This window comes from Aythya ferina (genome assembly GCF_964211825.1).
Source record: "Aythya ferina genome assembly, chromosome: 1".
Taxonomy (NCBI): domain Eukaryota; kingdom Metazoa; phylum Chordata; class Aves; order Anseriformes; family Anatidae; genus Aythya; species Aythya ferina.
In genome coordinates, this window is record NC_140296.1 from 150,033,603 (window position 1) to 150,050,803 (window position 17,201).

At 40.9% G+C, this 17,201-nt stretch overlaps 1 protein-coding gene across 3 annotated transcripts in view; it reads left to right on the forward strand.

The window, feature by feature from the left end:
* The window catches only part of RFX4 (regulatory factor X4), a 91,561-nt gene extending 75,298 nt beyond the window's left edge, over positions 1-16,263 (forward strand). For all 3 annotated transcript variants that reach the window (XM_084506811.1, XM_084506812.1, XM_084506810.1), the window contains 2 exons: positions 2,488-2,626; positions 15,150-16,263. In XM_084506811.1, coding sequence (XP_084362937.1) covers positions 2,488-2,626; positions 15,150-15,422 — 412 coding nt within the window. In that variant the 3' untranslated portion in view covers positions 15,423-16,263. The remainder of the gene's footprint in view (positions 1-2,487; positions 2,627-15,149) is intronic.
* Positions 16,264-17,201: the final 938 nt, after the last annotated feature.

Genomic DNA, 17,201 nt, shown 5'->3' on the forward strand with positions numbered 1-17,201 from the left:
ACAAGTCTTTTAACTGGAATTTCCCTTGTTCCATCTTGTGTCCGCTGCCTCCTGTCCTATCCCTGTGCACCTCTGAGAAGAGCCTGGCTCTAGCTGCTCTATCCCCTTCTGTTAGACAGTTGTAGATCATCCCTTTGCCTCTCTTCTTAAGACTGGACAAACACAGATACCTTCTAGTAGACCAGTCCCCTATCTGTTTTGATAGCCTCCACTGGACTTGCTTCAGTATGTCAGCATCCTTTTTGTAGTTGAGAGCCCCAAACAAGACACAGTACTCAGGCTTCTCAAGCCCTAGAGGGGAATAATCACTTTTTAGGCTTGCTGTCTACAGTCCTGCTAATACAGACCAGTATTTACTTGGCCTTCTTCATTGCCAGAGCATACTGGTGATACACATTCAACGTTTTGTCCATCAGAACTTGCAGGCAATTTTCAGCAAAGTTGCTTTTTCTACAAATGGCCCCAACCTATAGCACTGCAGGAGTTATGCCATCCCAGATGCAGGACTTTGCATTGTTCCCTGTACCGTGCAAATGATCAACTGACCATTTTTTTCTGGATCATATCTAGGTCTGCTAGACTCTAGAGTAACTGCCAGTTCCCATCTGGACTTCCCCTAAGAAACCACACCAGTTTATTATCCTTGTTAATCAATGATTGTAGATGTTGTTCAGAAGTCACTGTAAGACATGGTGATTGGCAGAAATATTTTGGAGGGATTTTTCAGGTGCACTTTCATCTTAGAGAGAATTAGAGTTCCCCAGCCAAGCAGTTTCAGATAGGCAGGAAAATACTAGCCTTGAAGGAGTACGGTCATCTCCTCCTCATGTCCTTCAGTATTCTCTCCTGCAGCTGAATTGAGAAAGAGGGAAATTCCTGGACCAAAAGTACCAGACAAAAAAAAACAGAATAAGAAAGTTTATAACTCAATGCTCAAGTGAATTAACTGTGCATTTGAGACAAAAAGCAATGAGGTTTTGAATGAAGGAGGTAGACCAGTATCTTCCAAACTAGGACAGAGCATCCTTGATGACTAGAGAGAGCATGAAGTGCAGACACTGCTTCATGGGACTTGGCTTTAGGTGGGAATCCAAGGGCCTCCAGGACTACAGGAGAGACAAGATAGACAAGTCTCCTCTTCAAACAGAAAAGGCTGCTCTGTGAAATGTCAGGCTTGTGAGACTGCCAAAAAAATCTGTTACAAATTTTGCTTATCAGTCTGTTGTGTTGAAGGAATTAAAACACAGGATGTCTGCCTACCACAGTGTGCTTCAACTCCATGGCACAGCCATTTCTCTCCCCCCCACTCTCCACAGAGAGCCTATTAAAGTCATGTCATGTGAACACCAGTTTGTCTGAGGTAATTATGGAAACCACTTACATTTACAGATAAACACAAATTGATATAAGAGTGAGAGCTAAATGTTGAACAGTAAAGATGGACGTGGGATCTTAAGTCCTGAAAAAGTTTTTAGATGGGGCAGTCTGCTCTCATTTTGAAGCTGTCTGGTTTGCCTGGTGTAAGACATGACATGCTATCTCTAGAATACCATTATAAGTTCAAAGGAATAACAAAGCAGTTTAAACTCTACCCTACTCTACTAAAAATGACATTGAACTTGAAAAAAAAAAAAAAAAGGAAAAGAAAAGGAAAAAAAAAAGTAAAATCCATACAAATAACTATCTTCCCTCTCTCACAATGTGTTGTCTGCCTTTTTGTTTATTATGTTTTGTGTTTCATTTCAGTCTAGCATATATTTTAAGAGTATTTAAACTTCTGTGCTCAATTAATATTGAACATTCACATGTCTACACAGAGATGGGGAGGATGCAGAAAGTGTCCATTCATCTTTTGCTACTGAATGGCCTAGATAATGGTGGCCAACAAGCATTGACACTATAGCTAAGGAAACTGCTCCCTCCTTTACCCCTGTCTGTCCTAAAACAAAGGTTTGGACTAAAAAAAGAAAGTGGGCAGGTTCTCCAAGCTCAAATCCCATTCTATTCTGAAGTCAGCTGCACCAAAACTGTATGTTGTATGCTTCAGACGTAAATGAATACATCTTTCTCCCTCTCCAAAAAAAGGAACATCTGATCACAGTGTAAGGAGATAGCTGAACTCCACAGTACAGTTAAGTTAAATTTGCCGTGCTTCCTGAGTCTGGATAGCAATTTACTAAGAACATGGCAATAAAAAATAATAATAAAAGGGAAAAAAAATCTTAGAAAGTGCAAAAATGAGTCTGCAATTTACAACAAGTCACAGAAACATCCTGAGTCCCTGCATTTGTTTTTGTGTTGAACACATCATTTCATTGTGGCACCTGCTTGCCAACTGAGCTGAGAAATGTCTTTCAAAAAGAGGTAGTTTAAGATACCATTCTCCTGTGCAAAAAAGGTATAATTGTATGTCTGATAAAACTTACAGAATTATTAGTGGGAATATAATTAATATGCATACTAAATAGTGTTTTTAATGAATTTTAGATACACAGGAAGTTACAACTACGGTAGCTATAGCAACCAGCATCCCCATCCAATGCAGAGTCAATATCCATCTTTACCACATGATACTGCTATTTCTGGACCACTTCACTACTCGGCTTACCACAGAAGCTCTTCACAGGTAAGTTGGATTTATTTCTTGAAAATGCTTGATCCAACATTTAAGTAAAGTTTTACTTGTACATTTGTTATCAGCATGTAAGCTGTTTGAATCATCTCTAGTCATTGATGGTCCCTATTTTTTTCTTTTCTGATATTACCTTGATAGCTTTCTATTCTAGGGGAGATTCTTTTATCAGAAATACCTTTCACTTGTGAATTTAGAGTACTAAACTCTAAAATCCAGCAATATGGATCATGAACATGTTTCGGTGTTAAGAGGTAGCTGAAACAAAGATGAATATAATTAGTTGTATGTTTCTTAGGAGATGGGAACAGGAAGAGATTCCTAACAACCAATAAAAGTGTTTTAATACGCTTGAAAGAAGATTCAGGAACCACAGGGAATTCTTCTGGTGCCCCTCCTTTGAGAATACTTACGGTTAGGAATTTGCCAAAAATGTGAGTTCTGCATATAGTTTGAATAACTCTGGGACCCCATTCCACTGTTTAGAATATAGGCTATAGACTCCTACCATATGGTAATGAGGGATGTCAGTAACTATTTCAGGGCTATTTCAGTTCACAAAACCAAACCAGTAGGGAACAGCACAGGTTAAGAATGAAGATGGAATTTGGCAACAGTTCGAAAGTAGGGCCACTCTTGAGTACATCGCACACCTGGTGCTTCCCCAGCGTAGAGGGTTCTGGGGGCTCTGCTGGAAGACTTGCAAGGGACAGACACGGGCTGGAGGTAATGACATTGGAGTATTCCACAACATGGTGCCTCTTATGCTTTATCTACTGGAAATTTATGCAAGTATATTAAGGACCACCATGCTTAACTCTAGTCACTGGACTGGAACGGTTTCATGCCAGATGCAAAGATACGAATTTGGTAGTGCTTTGGACTGGAACACATGAAACCTGCATCTCATTCTGGTCTTTGGTGTCAGTTTACCAGGTGATCTCAAATAAGTTATTCCTTCTTAAGATCTCTTAAAGCTTTTTGCGATCAGCTGGGAAGATTGTCCTGTACTGGATTTGCATAGGATAATCTTCAAATGTGCTCATTTGGACCAGCTCAGCAATCATTCTCTAGCTCATGGAAAAAAATAAATCTACAACATCTCACCCATTTGTGTAGCACTTGGTCCATCAAAAAGAATATGTGAGATGTGAGGATTTAACTAGTTGTTGCAGCTGCTGTATCTTCAATAGGAACAGTGAGTATATGTATAAGTAGTGTCCTACAATAGGTTTGTATATATTGTTTTTTCACTACAGGCCATACCCTGTTATCTCAAGGGTTTTTGTTGTTGTTTTTTTTCCAGGATGCATCAATTTTTGACTTAATATTGGCTCACCCGTTTTCTTTACTCTCTTGTTCTTTACCAGAGAAAAACCACATGATTTGTAGTTCTGAAATGACCTCTAAGGCCATGAATCTGGAGAATGAGGCTTTTACTGTTTAGAAAATTTGTCAACCATAGAAGGAGTTTCCTTTATATCCTGTCTGCCACACTGACATAGCACAAGTTAAGCAAGAAATTAATAAAACAAAGCGGGATCAATACATTTGTAGCTTACTCATGTCCTGGTTAATATGTCATATAGAAATAGTAACATACATTAAAATCATGAAAATGCTTTTCTTTCTGTAATAGGCTGTCTCTACAAATGCAGATGTCAGATAACTTTTTCCTCTCTTGCTAGCCCTTGAGCTGCCCTGGATATACATGAAGAATAGCTATGCTTTAATGATTTCATATGAGAGCAAAATGATTTCAACCTGTATTTAGCATGCTTTTTCTCATGCTGCTTGTAAACTGAGATGTAATCTCATGGCAAAATGCAGCTAACAAACTCATATCAATGTACTTATTCCGTATTGAAAGGAGCTACAAACTGAAACACTACTTTAAGAAAAATCTTAACTGATTCAAATCTGGAATTTGCTGACATTATTTTTAAAACTAAACAAGCTTCTGTGAGGTGCTTGTCCTGATGAAAAACGCTTTTTTAGCTATTTTTAACCAACAGAAGTACATAATGTACTGTTGCCTGCAAAGCCTAACAGGATGTTAGGGAACCACATTTTTTTCTACTGGACTTTCTAAGTGGAATATGGTGTAAGGGATTGCAGCAGGACTCATGACGTTGCAAAATCAAAATACAGGGAGCCAAATTTGCAATGAATATATAAACAGCTGCCGCTGTACTGAAACCAGAGGAGATGCAGTGTATTGCTGTGGTAATGTAATCAGTCGAGAAGTGGAGGCATTGACCATCTCTCTTCAAAAGAATTCTTTGTTGTAATCTACATTCAGTACAAATATAGAACTCTGGATCAGCTTTAGCTCCTTAGGATAGGGTCTGGGGATTAACTCAAAGAAAAAAAAAATCTGTGTGGGGGGTAAGTTCTCCTCTACAAACACGGAATCAGAGGGAGCCCTTGTCCCAGAAAGGGGCCTGAGTTGAAACAGACAGGATGTAATAGAGGTGGCTTTGAGTCTGCAGCTATAAATTACTATTTTAGTCTGAAGGAACACCATGTCAGTCCAACCTCTTTCTGAGGAAGAGAGCATCATATTCCGGATTTTATCAGGTCAGTTATTTTAGGGCTATTTTCCAGCCCAGAGCAATAGTCCTAAAGAAAAAGAGTTGTGTTTGTTTCTTTGGTACAACTTTAAGATGGGTCATTTCGCAGATACAATTTATAGACCATCAACAACAACAAAAGTGAAATTAGTGCAGAGGGGATGGAGGGAATAATTTTATTTAGTGGAAGTGGGGAGGACTGAACAGCTGGGAAAGCAGAAGGGAATTAGAGATCTTTTAAATTGTATTTGCAAACAGGTAAAATGTTGATCCCAACTTCACACACAGACTGACGTGATAATTGCATTGTGTCGATTTTAGGATGCCTTTTGTGGTTTTATCATTAGAATCCTTACACTGGGGCTGTGCTGGTGAAGAAGTCACACAGTTGTAGCTCCTGTACTACATACAGCTCTTGAAGAGTGCAGGCAGGAGTCCCAAGACAAGCCTATCTCACCTGACTAGTAGCAGGTCCATCTTAGGGAGAGGCTCCTGGATAATTTGGGTCCCTTAGTCTTAGTCTTAGAAGAAGTGAAACAGTGGTGGACATCATGCTCACTCACACCCTGTCCCATAATTGACTAGTGAGAGCCCATGAGGATCCTGTTACCTCTCACCTCTGAGAAAGTCTTGGAGCTTAGGTTGGCTCATAGAGCAATGTTATGTGTTTTGTTACTGTAGGCTAAATGGGGATTTTGATAAGTAGCCCACAGTTTCAGAAAGATCAATGACTTTCAGGTGGACAAGAAGGCAAAACAGTAGAGGAGATGGTTTGTAAAAGACTTTATAGCGGAGTAAATGTTCTGATGAAGTAATTTCTGCAGCTACTAACCCAGCCAGAGCCTAAAACAGTCGCCTTCTGGTGATACAGGCTGACTAATTCCCACTGATGGCTAAGAGTCTTTTTTGTTGACAGGGACAGTCTGTTCAAACCTTGGTCTTAATCCGAATACTTTTTTTCTTTCATCAGCATCTGTGAATATTTCTCAGAACAGTTGCTTCCTTGTAACTCCGGGCTTGATTGCTCATTTCTTGACTCAGCTTACGGGCCAAGAGCCTGGCACACAAATAAAAAATAAAAAATAAAGATTATCTACAGATCGATTTGGTACTACTTAGCTCTCTAAACAGCAGTGCTGAAGTGCATACAATCATATCTGCTAATTCCATCATCATTTAGGAGGGTGTGTAATGCATTTACATAAACAGATCTCTACTGACTAAAAAATCAGTTTTGTAAGTTTGCTGACTCTAGTTTTAGGTGAACCAGATGCCAGGGCAGAAAATAGACAACAGCTTTGTCTAAAAACTTCTGAGTGTTCCTATCAACTTATGTCAAGTGTAGCAGAGGTACACCCTTCAAAGGTAACCCCTGCACATTGTCACCATCTAATCTGCCTGCACAATCTGCATTTGGCTGGCTTTTGATCACAGCTTTTGTCTGCAGATTTCACCCTGGCTGAACAGGTCTTGATCCTCTTTCAGGCTATCCATAAATGTTTCAATTAATAGCATTCCACCTCTTCCTTAGACACAAAGTAATTCATGCTGCGGTCATCTTTCTGTGTAAATCACAAGGGTAACACTCTTGGTAGGAAGAGTAGTTAGAGAAATCTGCAGCAGCATATGTTTTTATACTTCAATGTATCTGGTAACACAGAAAGATGCACGTCACACGAATGTGCATCGCTGTTCATGCAGTGCAATATACAGCAAGCATATGGTATATATGTAGGTACTATAATGCATGGCTGTAGTATGTCATATTGTAGGTCCTTTTATGCAGGTTCTATCTCTAGCAATGGCCAGAAGTGCATGTGTGGAGGAAAAGTATTAGTAATAGGGTAGGTAGAGCGTGGTCCTTTCACCAGCATAGCCACACTGTGCTTGGTAAGAGCTGACCTAGGGATGTCCTGAGTAGGAAGCAGCAGCTGGGCTGTTGTATTTTCTAGCAACTCACTCTCCATTACTCTCTTTGAGCTCTTTTGTACTTCTGAAGAATGGTTTGTATGCAGCATGTATTCTCTTGTTGGTTTAAAACCTGCTATTTTATAATTGTACTGGATGGCCCTTTTTTTTTTTCTTTTTTTTTTTTTGGGGGGGGGGGGAGGGATGAGGAATAGGGAGTACTCATTACCTATTTGTTTACTCTCACTATTCAAGACAGTGTAGATCTTCATTATTCCTCCCACCTCCTTCCTCCATTTCTTTTCCAGACTTAAGGGTTATAAGGGGAGTTTAGGTTAGATGTTAGGAAGAACTTCTTTACCGAAAGGGTTGTTAGACACTGGAACAGGCTGCCCAGGGAAGTGGTGGAGTCACCATCCCTGGAAGTCTTTAAAAGACGTTTAGATGTAGAGCTTAGGGATATGGTTTAGTGGGGACTGTTAGCGTTAGGTAGAGGTTGGACTCAATGATCTTGAGGTCTCTTCCAACCTAGAAATTCTGTGATTCTGTGATAATCTGCATAGATTCTCTCATTGCTCTACACGCAGCAATTACCTAAGGACTGCGTGTTCACTGAAGGGCAGGGTACTCTGTGGGGGTACGTGGACGTCCTCTTCTCTCAAGTTGTGCTGAGCAGGGAACCTGCTGGAGTTGCAGCTGCTCCCCAGCCTTTCAGTGCAAACCTGATCTCAGAGAAAGTAGGCAGGACTCAGCCGGGAAGCCACCAGATCAGCCATTTGGACTTGGGAAGCACTCCTAGATCCCATGCTGCACATAGGCCCTTCTTAGCCTTTTTCTTCCTTTGCCAAGGTGACGTAACCACCTTCAAATGGAGTATCTCCGATGGAGGCATTTAACAGGGAGCCACAGAAATGGCATAACAGTGTTTCCCTCTAAATTCTTTTGAGATGCAGTCCCCACCGTGAAGTCAAGCACTTGTTTTCTGTTTTTAAAAGCTGCCTCCTGTTGCACTCAGGAGCATGGCCAATGTCAGCTGTTCCCGAGCTGGCGCTCTGTTCTCAAGAGGCGCTAAACAACTTCTGGGACTGGGAGTAGCACATTTGTATCAACAAGTGCTTGTGCTGCTGTGTTGCTGTTGTCAGAGTGGGTTTATAACAAGGCATAAAGCATACGGTGGAGAGGAATGACCACAGGCACCAGTACATGCTGGGAGTTACCTGGCTGGAAAGCAGCTTTGCAGACAAGGGCATGGTGGGCTGGCCCAGGTTGCCCAGAGAGGCTGTGGAGTCTCCCTCCTTGGAGATCTTCAAAAGCTGCCTGGACGTGGTCCTGGACAACCAGCTCTAGTTGACCCTGCCTGAGCAGGGGGGTTGGACCAGGTGGCCTCCAGAGGTCCCTTTTGACCACAACCATCCTGTGATTCTGTAATAAAGTGTTAATTTATTACAGATTCCTGTCTCTGCATGGAGAGTATTTTATGAGATATGTGAGATGATACAATTTTATGAGAGGCTCCCTGCTCTGCAAAGCACCACTGAATTGACCTATATGCTGCTAAAATTCTCCTAGTCAAGAAACAAAGAGATTTAAGGATGATTAAACTCTCAAACAAAGAGATTTAAGGATGATTAAACTACTAATAATAATTAAAGAGAAAAAACGAAGTCTCACATACTTGGCTAGTAAGAAAGAACAAAATCTAAGCTCTTCTCTGAATGTTTCGATGCAAGAAAAGTCAGGATAAAGTGATGCAAAAGAAAACTGCACAGCCAAAGTGACATTGGTCTATGAGGTAGCACCCTGGGATGGTTAATAACGACATTTGGATCCTCACCCCTTGAGGTTTGATTTCAGAGAAGCCACTTGACTTACCCTTCCAGTCATACCTCATTTGTCTCTTCTCTTAAAGCCATGACTTTCTTTTGCCATTTTCCCCTGTGTATGTGGCTGGGCAAAAGGTGATTTCACAGTTCATCATGGTAGCAAAATGAAGAGGGAAACAATTTCCCCTGGGGATGATTCATGCTTTTGCATGTGTTTGGGAAGGAAAAGACAGCAATCTGAGCCAGTTACAGGGTTGCAGCAGGCATGAATCTCCAGAGCAGGGCTGGTCTGCAGATCAACTACAGTATTGAAGCCACCAGCACTCACTGAAATTAGTGGAGATGGGTATACAACAGAAAAATATGTATATTTTAGCATGGTGGATACTGAACTTCTGGATTCTGTTGCTACAGCAGGGTGTAGAGACAGACAATATAAAGATCAAAACATGATTAGACAAGTTAATGGGCAACAGAGATTAGGGATGCATATCCATAATCACGCAACTGTGATGCTGGAATTGAGAAGAGCATGGCCAAGCTGGTGTGCTCTCCCTGGGTGATGTCTCCTACTATTTCCTGGGAGAACAGTGATTTAGATGCACCATTGTGCAGACTGTGCATGTTTTATGTGTCTTTAGGGTGAGAGGTTAACCTGAAATTATAAGCTCTTTGGGTCAGAGGTTTTCTTTTATGGTTATATGTATATATGTGTCAGCCACAACTCCAAGCCTGATTCAGTCCCTTTAATTACTGGGCAATACAAACGGTGGAAGCAGTTTCCAGAAACTAATCCCTGTTGTATCTCATACTCCCTGCAACTTTCTTCCTCCCCCAAAAGAACTATCAAATTTAGCTGAAATTGACCGTTTCTAAAGTTGTTGGACAGAAATGGGACAAATTCACAGGGCTATCTCATAAGATTCTTTTCCTCAGAAAAAGAGGCTAACCTTCCCCTTGCATCCCCCTCACTGAGAAACAACCATGAACCTTCTGCAGTCCATAGTTTACTTACATGATCTGCATAAAACAGTCTGAAAAATGTTGCAGTACTACAAGTCAAGCAGTAGGTTGGATCTGCACCTCTCAGAGGCACAGCACCGGGGCCATAGTTTAGGGAGCTTTCAGCAGTCTTTGTGCAATGCCTGTCCTAAACTGCTCTGAGGACCACAGTGGTTTCACCCAGCTTCCTTGAAATGCCCTATGAGTTGCAGCACTACTTGATTTTTCTGGGCAGTGTTGCATGCCACAGTTCTACCCAACCACATCTTTACCTCCATAAGCCTCTACAGCAGGATTTACATGAGGGGCAGCTCTGGAAGAAAGCATTAACTTCTTTCCCTTCCAGTGGAGTAGCTGAAGAAATCTCCCAGACAGAACCAGTGCTTTAGCACCCATTCATGTTGTTCTGTCCCACCTACTCCATAGGTAAGAGAAGGAACCGAAGGGAAAAGTTCTTGTTCATCCAGAGCATATACAATATAAGCCTATGACTATACCAATGCAGTAAGAATAATTCACCCTTCCCAATAACCATTCTGTCATCTAACAGCTAGTAATGACAGAAAGAAAGAAAAAAAAGTCCATCCAAATCCCACCCATGCAACAGGAATTATTGTTCCGAACTGTATGGCTTCATAACAAACTTGAGTTATTAAAATGTAGTTCAAGTAATTATGTATTGAATGCAACAGGAAACAGATGTCTTCTTTTTAAATAATTACAAATAGGATTTTCATAAGGCTCCAAATGCCACTCCCAAAGAACCAAGGTCACTTAGAGTGACTTGAAAATTTCACCCAATCTATTTAATTAGACGTAATAAGCTTCATTTTGTGAAGAAAAGGTTCAAATAGAGGGTTATAAAGATGAAATCAATAGTTCCAATTTTGACACTATTTGAGATTTTGAGCATATTTTTTATAAAGTTACTGTATAGCCAGTTCTTCACAATTGTTCTAATTTCTGGTGTGAGTTATTTGTAAATCTTAAAGTAGTGGCTAATGCCAACTGGTAACTCACAGCATTCTGCAGCAGTGTGAGCTAATGCACTGTAAAGTCAGAGGCACATTCATAAGGAAAATATTTTGCTGTTTGGACAGAGACACCTTTCACCTCCCTGCATAATCAGCCAGGGAGCTGAGGGTAAGAATAAGGAGATTATTTGCCATCCTCACACTGCAGGAATTCAATCTTCACTTCTTGGTAGGCCATATTTAATGTAGTATTTTCTAAAATAATACTAAAAGAAATTGAATTAATTTTACATTTGGGGGGTTTAACAATAATCTGCTTAAAGTCTCCCAGACTTAAAGAGCTTCTTGTCTAGGTCTAACGGCAGCAGTAGCAACAAGTGTGAGTTAACCCAGAAAATGGTAATTTCCTGTCAAGAGCCCTCCAACAAACGTCGCTTTTATATCTGGCAAAGATCACTAGGCCCCAGTGTTTTGAGTTCAGCGTGCTTAAGCACTCTTCATTAAACCGGATGTAGAGTGTGAAAGGTGATTCAGGAAGCATGGGCAGGCATCCGCCCAGATGGCGATGCTTTGGACACTCCAACAAGGCTGAATAGATGCTTCATTGGGTGAGTTAATAGTCAGGCAGGGGCCAGTGGGTACTTTAAAAATATTGTCTTTCAATAGTCTCTTCACTGGAGGGAAAAAGAAGTCACTGACTCATTTGCGATTAGCTGACCTACCATTACAAAACTTTCCATCTTGCATTCAGTCGTAACAGAATTTATTGTAAAATACTAGATATTTAGAGTCCATGTTATTTTCAAGCAATTACTCTTTTTACATTCATGACACATTCATAAACACAGCTGCGTCGGGCGCGCTTGATGCGGGGGAAAAGCAGCACACTGTATCCTGTCCCCTTATGCATAGCCATTAGCTCTGCCTTCTTAGAAGCCTTAGCGTGGCCTCTTGGCTGCAAATAGGAGGGGGATTATCTTTCCTTTCAGTGCATCCTGAAGTTCATTTTGGGAGCCAAGGTTTCGATCCCAAAATGGCACCATTTTTGTGTGGCCAACCTGCCTAGAAGACATTATGTGGCTTTCCCACATAATGCCATGCACAACCAGGAGATCCGACACAATATCCCCCAAAATCATTTTGTTTGTTTTGCTCATATATGAAGTTTTTGCAGTCTGCAAATTATAAGTGGCAAATTATCCTGGCTGAAGCTCGGGCTTTCTCTTGCCATGTGTAAGAGCTATGACGGCAAGAAATTGCCCTGTTCTACATCACAACCTCAGGGGAAAATTGCACCAGGTCAGGATAGTGAAACATTCTGTTATGCTTAACAGAGCAGATCAAATACTGCATTGGGAAGAAATGAGAGAATCATTGGTATATTATGACAAAAGTCTAGATTAATGTATTTCAAAGTATATTAATTAATACAGGAATCTACAGTGATTTGAGGTATAAATCAATGGGTAGTAAAGGCAAAGATAACTGCCATGATAGTTGTTATCAACTAAAACACTACTAAAGTCAAAGCAGTATGTTTCTAGCTTGGTCTGCATCTTGCAGTTCCACAGATGGCATACAGAAAAGAGTTTAAAATGTATTGTTTGTGTAATGTGTTTGTTTTCCCATTGATACATCCTGGTCCTGGCTCCCGCCATCTCAAAACATTTTGTACACAGTGGAACAATTCTGTGGCATCTCAGATCAGCCATGGATTTGACAACTATGGAAAAGGGACTTTTATTTAGCCCGAGTAAACCGAACCAACGGGCAGCAGTACAAAGGAAAGAGCCACCTTCTGAGGATCACTCATCTTCTGTCCTAAATACTTAGGTCTGATAATTTGAGGTTGGATTAATTCTTCTCATGGCTGTAGAAAAAGCACAGATAATTCTCTTTTATTAGATGCCTGATTTTTTGACAACTAACATTAGATGAAATGAATTCCACTCTGAAGCTATAGCAAAGCACATGACAACTTTTTCTGAATCCATTAGGGCGGGAGCTTTGTTCTCCAGGATGTTCAGGTGAAGGCAGTCAGCAGGCATGAGACTGAAAATGACTTCAATGTGTTGCTTGTGCGTACCAGGAAAACTGCATTCTAAGTCTACTAACTAGTCTTCCAGAAGTTAAAATATGAGAAATATTCAACTTTTTCTGGAACCTCTTATGTTTGCTTAGAGTACTTGCAAGTTGGTTGTTTCTTGACAGGGTGCCCTGTCCTTAATTAGTGAGTTAATGGAGAAAACCATGGTCCTAAATTCAGATCACCTCATATAAAACCTCAAAGTTCGAGTTTTGTGGTTGCTGGGTACCGATAGCTCTGATCTTCAGGAGAAGCTTCTGGAAAGCTAACAAGTCTGATAACTTGTTGACGGGAATACGAACCTTTCTGTGGTCGGTGCCTAAGCTGGGCTGAGAGGTTGGAAGTTCACTGGGTGGAACTTAGATGATCGTGTACAGACACGTGTCCAGTGTTGCCAGCACAGCTTATTCTGATAGCTGGGTTAGCAGTCCCTGCCATAGCGCTGACATTTTGGGACGGTGCTGTCATTTACCAGCCTTTTTCAGCCACTGATTGCATGGGTAAATCCACAGTCTCTGTGGCGATGAGGAGTATATGCTAAATAATGCATGGTACAACTTTGATCTCTTCCTCTCATCTGCTAACTGGCCTGTCTCCGCAGGACACGGTGGAATATGCTAAGTCACTAACTACAGTGTACTGGTCAAAAATAGCCTTCTTTTTCTCCTCTCTAATTAGGAGTGGCCAGCATGTGGCTTTTGAGCTGCCTGAGGCTTGTGAACTGTTCAAAAACGTTTTCCAAGGCAGGGCTGCCTTCCTGGTTGTGGTCTGAAGGGTGTCAGCAGAAACTCCTCATGGAGACATTGCAGTAATTGCCTTGGGGACCCGCTTATGCAACCCGTTAATGCCACCCCATCCGGCAGTGGAGTAATGTAATGAGGCCCCTTGGGAATCACCACCATCTCCCTCCTGTGAGCAACAACAGCTACAGCAGCTCTTCTCTCCATGCTCCCCCTAAAATACAGGGCAGGGTTTTTACCATCCTCAGCTGAACAAAGTTTTGGCATGCAGCTTGCAGGGTTTGTAAGGCGCAGATCCAGGAGAGGTGCCCATCCTACTCTGGAGACAGCTACTAGTTAAGGAAATATCAGCTGTAAACAACCCAAGATAACAAAATTTAAAATTATGACATTTTTTGTATAAAAGGTACAGCCCTGTGTGTATGGATGCATTTGCCCCAGTTCTGCCATGCTCACCGTGACCATCTGTGGTGGCTAAAAACCATCCTGCCAAAAAGATGTAAAATGTAGATGTGAAGATAGACAGCAGGTCAAGGGGAATAGGGATCCTCACCATCTCTGAGATGCAGATGGATGATAGGAGGGCAAAACAAGGAAAGTTGTTTCTTAAGCAGAACACACAGATGACCTATTCCTGCAAGACAGGCGATAAATAAATAAATACGTGGTAAGCAAGTACTCATAAGCACAGTTTACTTCTTGTGGCTGGGCAGCCTGTGGGTACAGGGGACGAATGCTGTTCTCTGTTTTCCTGCCTGTCCTATCCTCAGCACATCTTCGCCTTAGTGGGAGGCCGTTGTCAAACTTACTTGGTGTCTAGTTTCCAGCTGTCACTACGAACAGCTGGGGAATAGAGAGATTCTTCTTCTGCCTGACTCTTCTGATAAGTTCTCCAATTAGCTGCCCACTCTGGGGCCAGGCCATAGAATTTTTCTGCAGAAACTGGCAGGATGGCTTGTGAACATTTAAAAGGGAAGGCACCTTTCCAGCAGTAAAGATCCTTTTGCTCTCCTCCCTCAAAACCTAGCTGAGTGAGCAGGAGTCAGAATATTTTATGCTCTGTTTTTTACTGAACAGCAAGATTCCCCGTAAAAGCTGTGAGACAAAAACTAGACAAATTCAATTTATTTTTCTGCTGCCAGATATACCTGCCAGTAGCTAGCTCTTTGGTAAGTTCATTTGATATTTAAATGTCGTGACTCCTTTGCAAGACTCCCCCTGACACTTTGAGTAGACTGCAGGCACTGGATATCTGATATTCCCCCTTCAATACATTACCTAGGGTTTGGAAGGCTGCTCGTTCACCTGATTTTGATTATATGAAACAAGGAAATGTGATACCACCAGCCCTTACTTCACAATTCAGTGTACGGTAAATAATTCTTTAATTTGTTCTTCTCTTTTATTGCAGTACCCTTTCAACAGCCCAACATCCAGGATGGAGCCCTGTTTAATGAGCAGTACCCCGAGGCTGCATCCCACACCAGTGACTCCTCGCTGGCCAGAGGTGCCGGCCGCGAACTCCTGCTACACGAGCCCATCCATGCACTCCACGAGATACGGAAATTCTAGTGACATGTACACCCCCTTGACTACACGCAGAAATTCTGAATATGAGCACATGCAACACTTTCCCGGCTTTGCCTACATCAATGGGGAAGCCACCACAGGTTGGGCTAAATGAAAATGACTGGTATCAGTTAAGCCCATACACTTAAAGGAGTTATAAAAACTTGATGTTACGTGGGACTTTACGTGGATGTTCATGAAGGGAGGGGAAGATGGAAAAGATCCTGGGCAGATAAATGTAGTTCATAACGTGGGCAGATCGCAGACCAGGATGACTGAACGTTCCTGTAGCCGAAAAAGATTGATGTGCTATTCTAGGCAACTTTTTAGGCCAATCTGTGCCTTTTTTAATTCTGGCATGTGGGCCAACCCTGTGTGATGTCAATGTCAGTGAGCCATTTTCCCCCCTCTCTTATTGGCAAATGTTAATGAGTCTTACAAAAAAAGTACTGGAATGGAATCTATTTATAATTTGTGTTAAAGACAGGAAGTCCACTCTCAGCAAAACTCTGGCATCTGATCTCTTAAGCTTTTAATGCGTTTCTTAAAAACCATTCTGCCATGTCATCACTCGTTCGTATCAGTTCCTCCATCTGGCTCCTTAAAAGACGTGTTGTGTAGATTTCAGTTTACACCTAACTTTGTATATTGATGCACCTTTCTGTTGATCCAGTAAGTTTGATCTTTACAAAAGAGAAGAAAAGACATGTAGCATTGAATTATACACTGCCTTAATTTGACTATTGTCCTTATTGTATATGTATTTGTGTTAAGTTTGCACAATCCGGAAAAATCTAACTTCTCTGGTCAGTATTGACAAGGTTAAGAAGGGACTTGGGGACTGGGAAGATTTTGGATTCAGAGCCACATATGTTAAATATGATGATATGAAGCAATTATGTAAAAAAAAAAAAAAAAAGACAATGCAAACACAATGATTCATTTAATTACCTATTGACAGGTATGACAATGTTCTCTCAATTCCTTCATGTGGTGTTAAATCTATACACTTCTACAAGAGCAAAATTCAAAGCTGTGCCTTTGAACTTATTCTGTACTGTGTATGTGTGGAAAAATGTATTGTATTTTGGAGAGAATTTTTCTTAGACATTTTCTGTCAGATTTGTAGCTATTTGTGAGTTTTTGTTAGATTTTATTAACATAGCTTTTTCTTCTGTATTATAAAATGCACCAAGCAACTATGGTGGACCTATTACCCTATGGGTAAGAAATAAATAAATGGAAATATGACATCAGACATTTTAGTAATTGTTTTGTAAATAAAATCTTTGATAGCACCCAGTGTGATAATAACAATGTTTATGCCTAAGATGGACATAAGTGTTATTTGTACAGTTGTGCAAGATATATGAGGGAATTTCACACTCAAATAAAGTTCTTGAAATTGAATAGATACCATTTAAATTTACTTAAATACAGAAGCTTCCACAAGCTGTAAACATTCAAAAAATCCTAAAAGTGACAACGTATGTTTTTATCCAACAAAGGACTTGAGAATGTATATACCTGGCAGCAAATGAGTAGTCCTACACCTGTGCTTTCAGCTGCAAACTGCTCAAGGCTACATCTGGACTGATGACTTTATATTGTTTGGTTTAAGTCCCGCTAATGGTGCTCATCCAAACCATGGTATTCAAGGAGGCAGGTAAGATACTATTTTTCTTTACTGTACCTTGTAACAAACATATAATCACTGGAATACTGGAAATGGAAAAGATGTTTTTCCTTAGGTGAGCAAGTGGCAAAATTCTCAGACCTTCTATATTTACCTGGTGAGTAAATTCACTAGTTTGGGCTTAGTGAGCATTTGAGCCGTAAAGTAACTACAGGAATTAACTGGAAATCTTCAAGAACTGAGGGAGGAAGGGTGTTC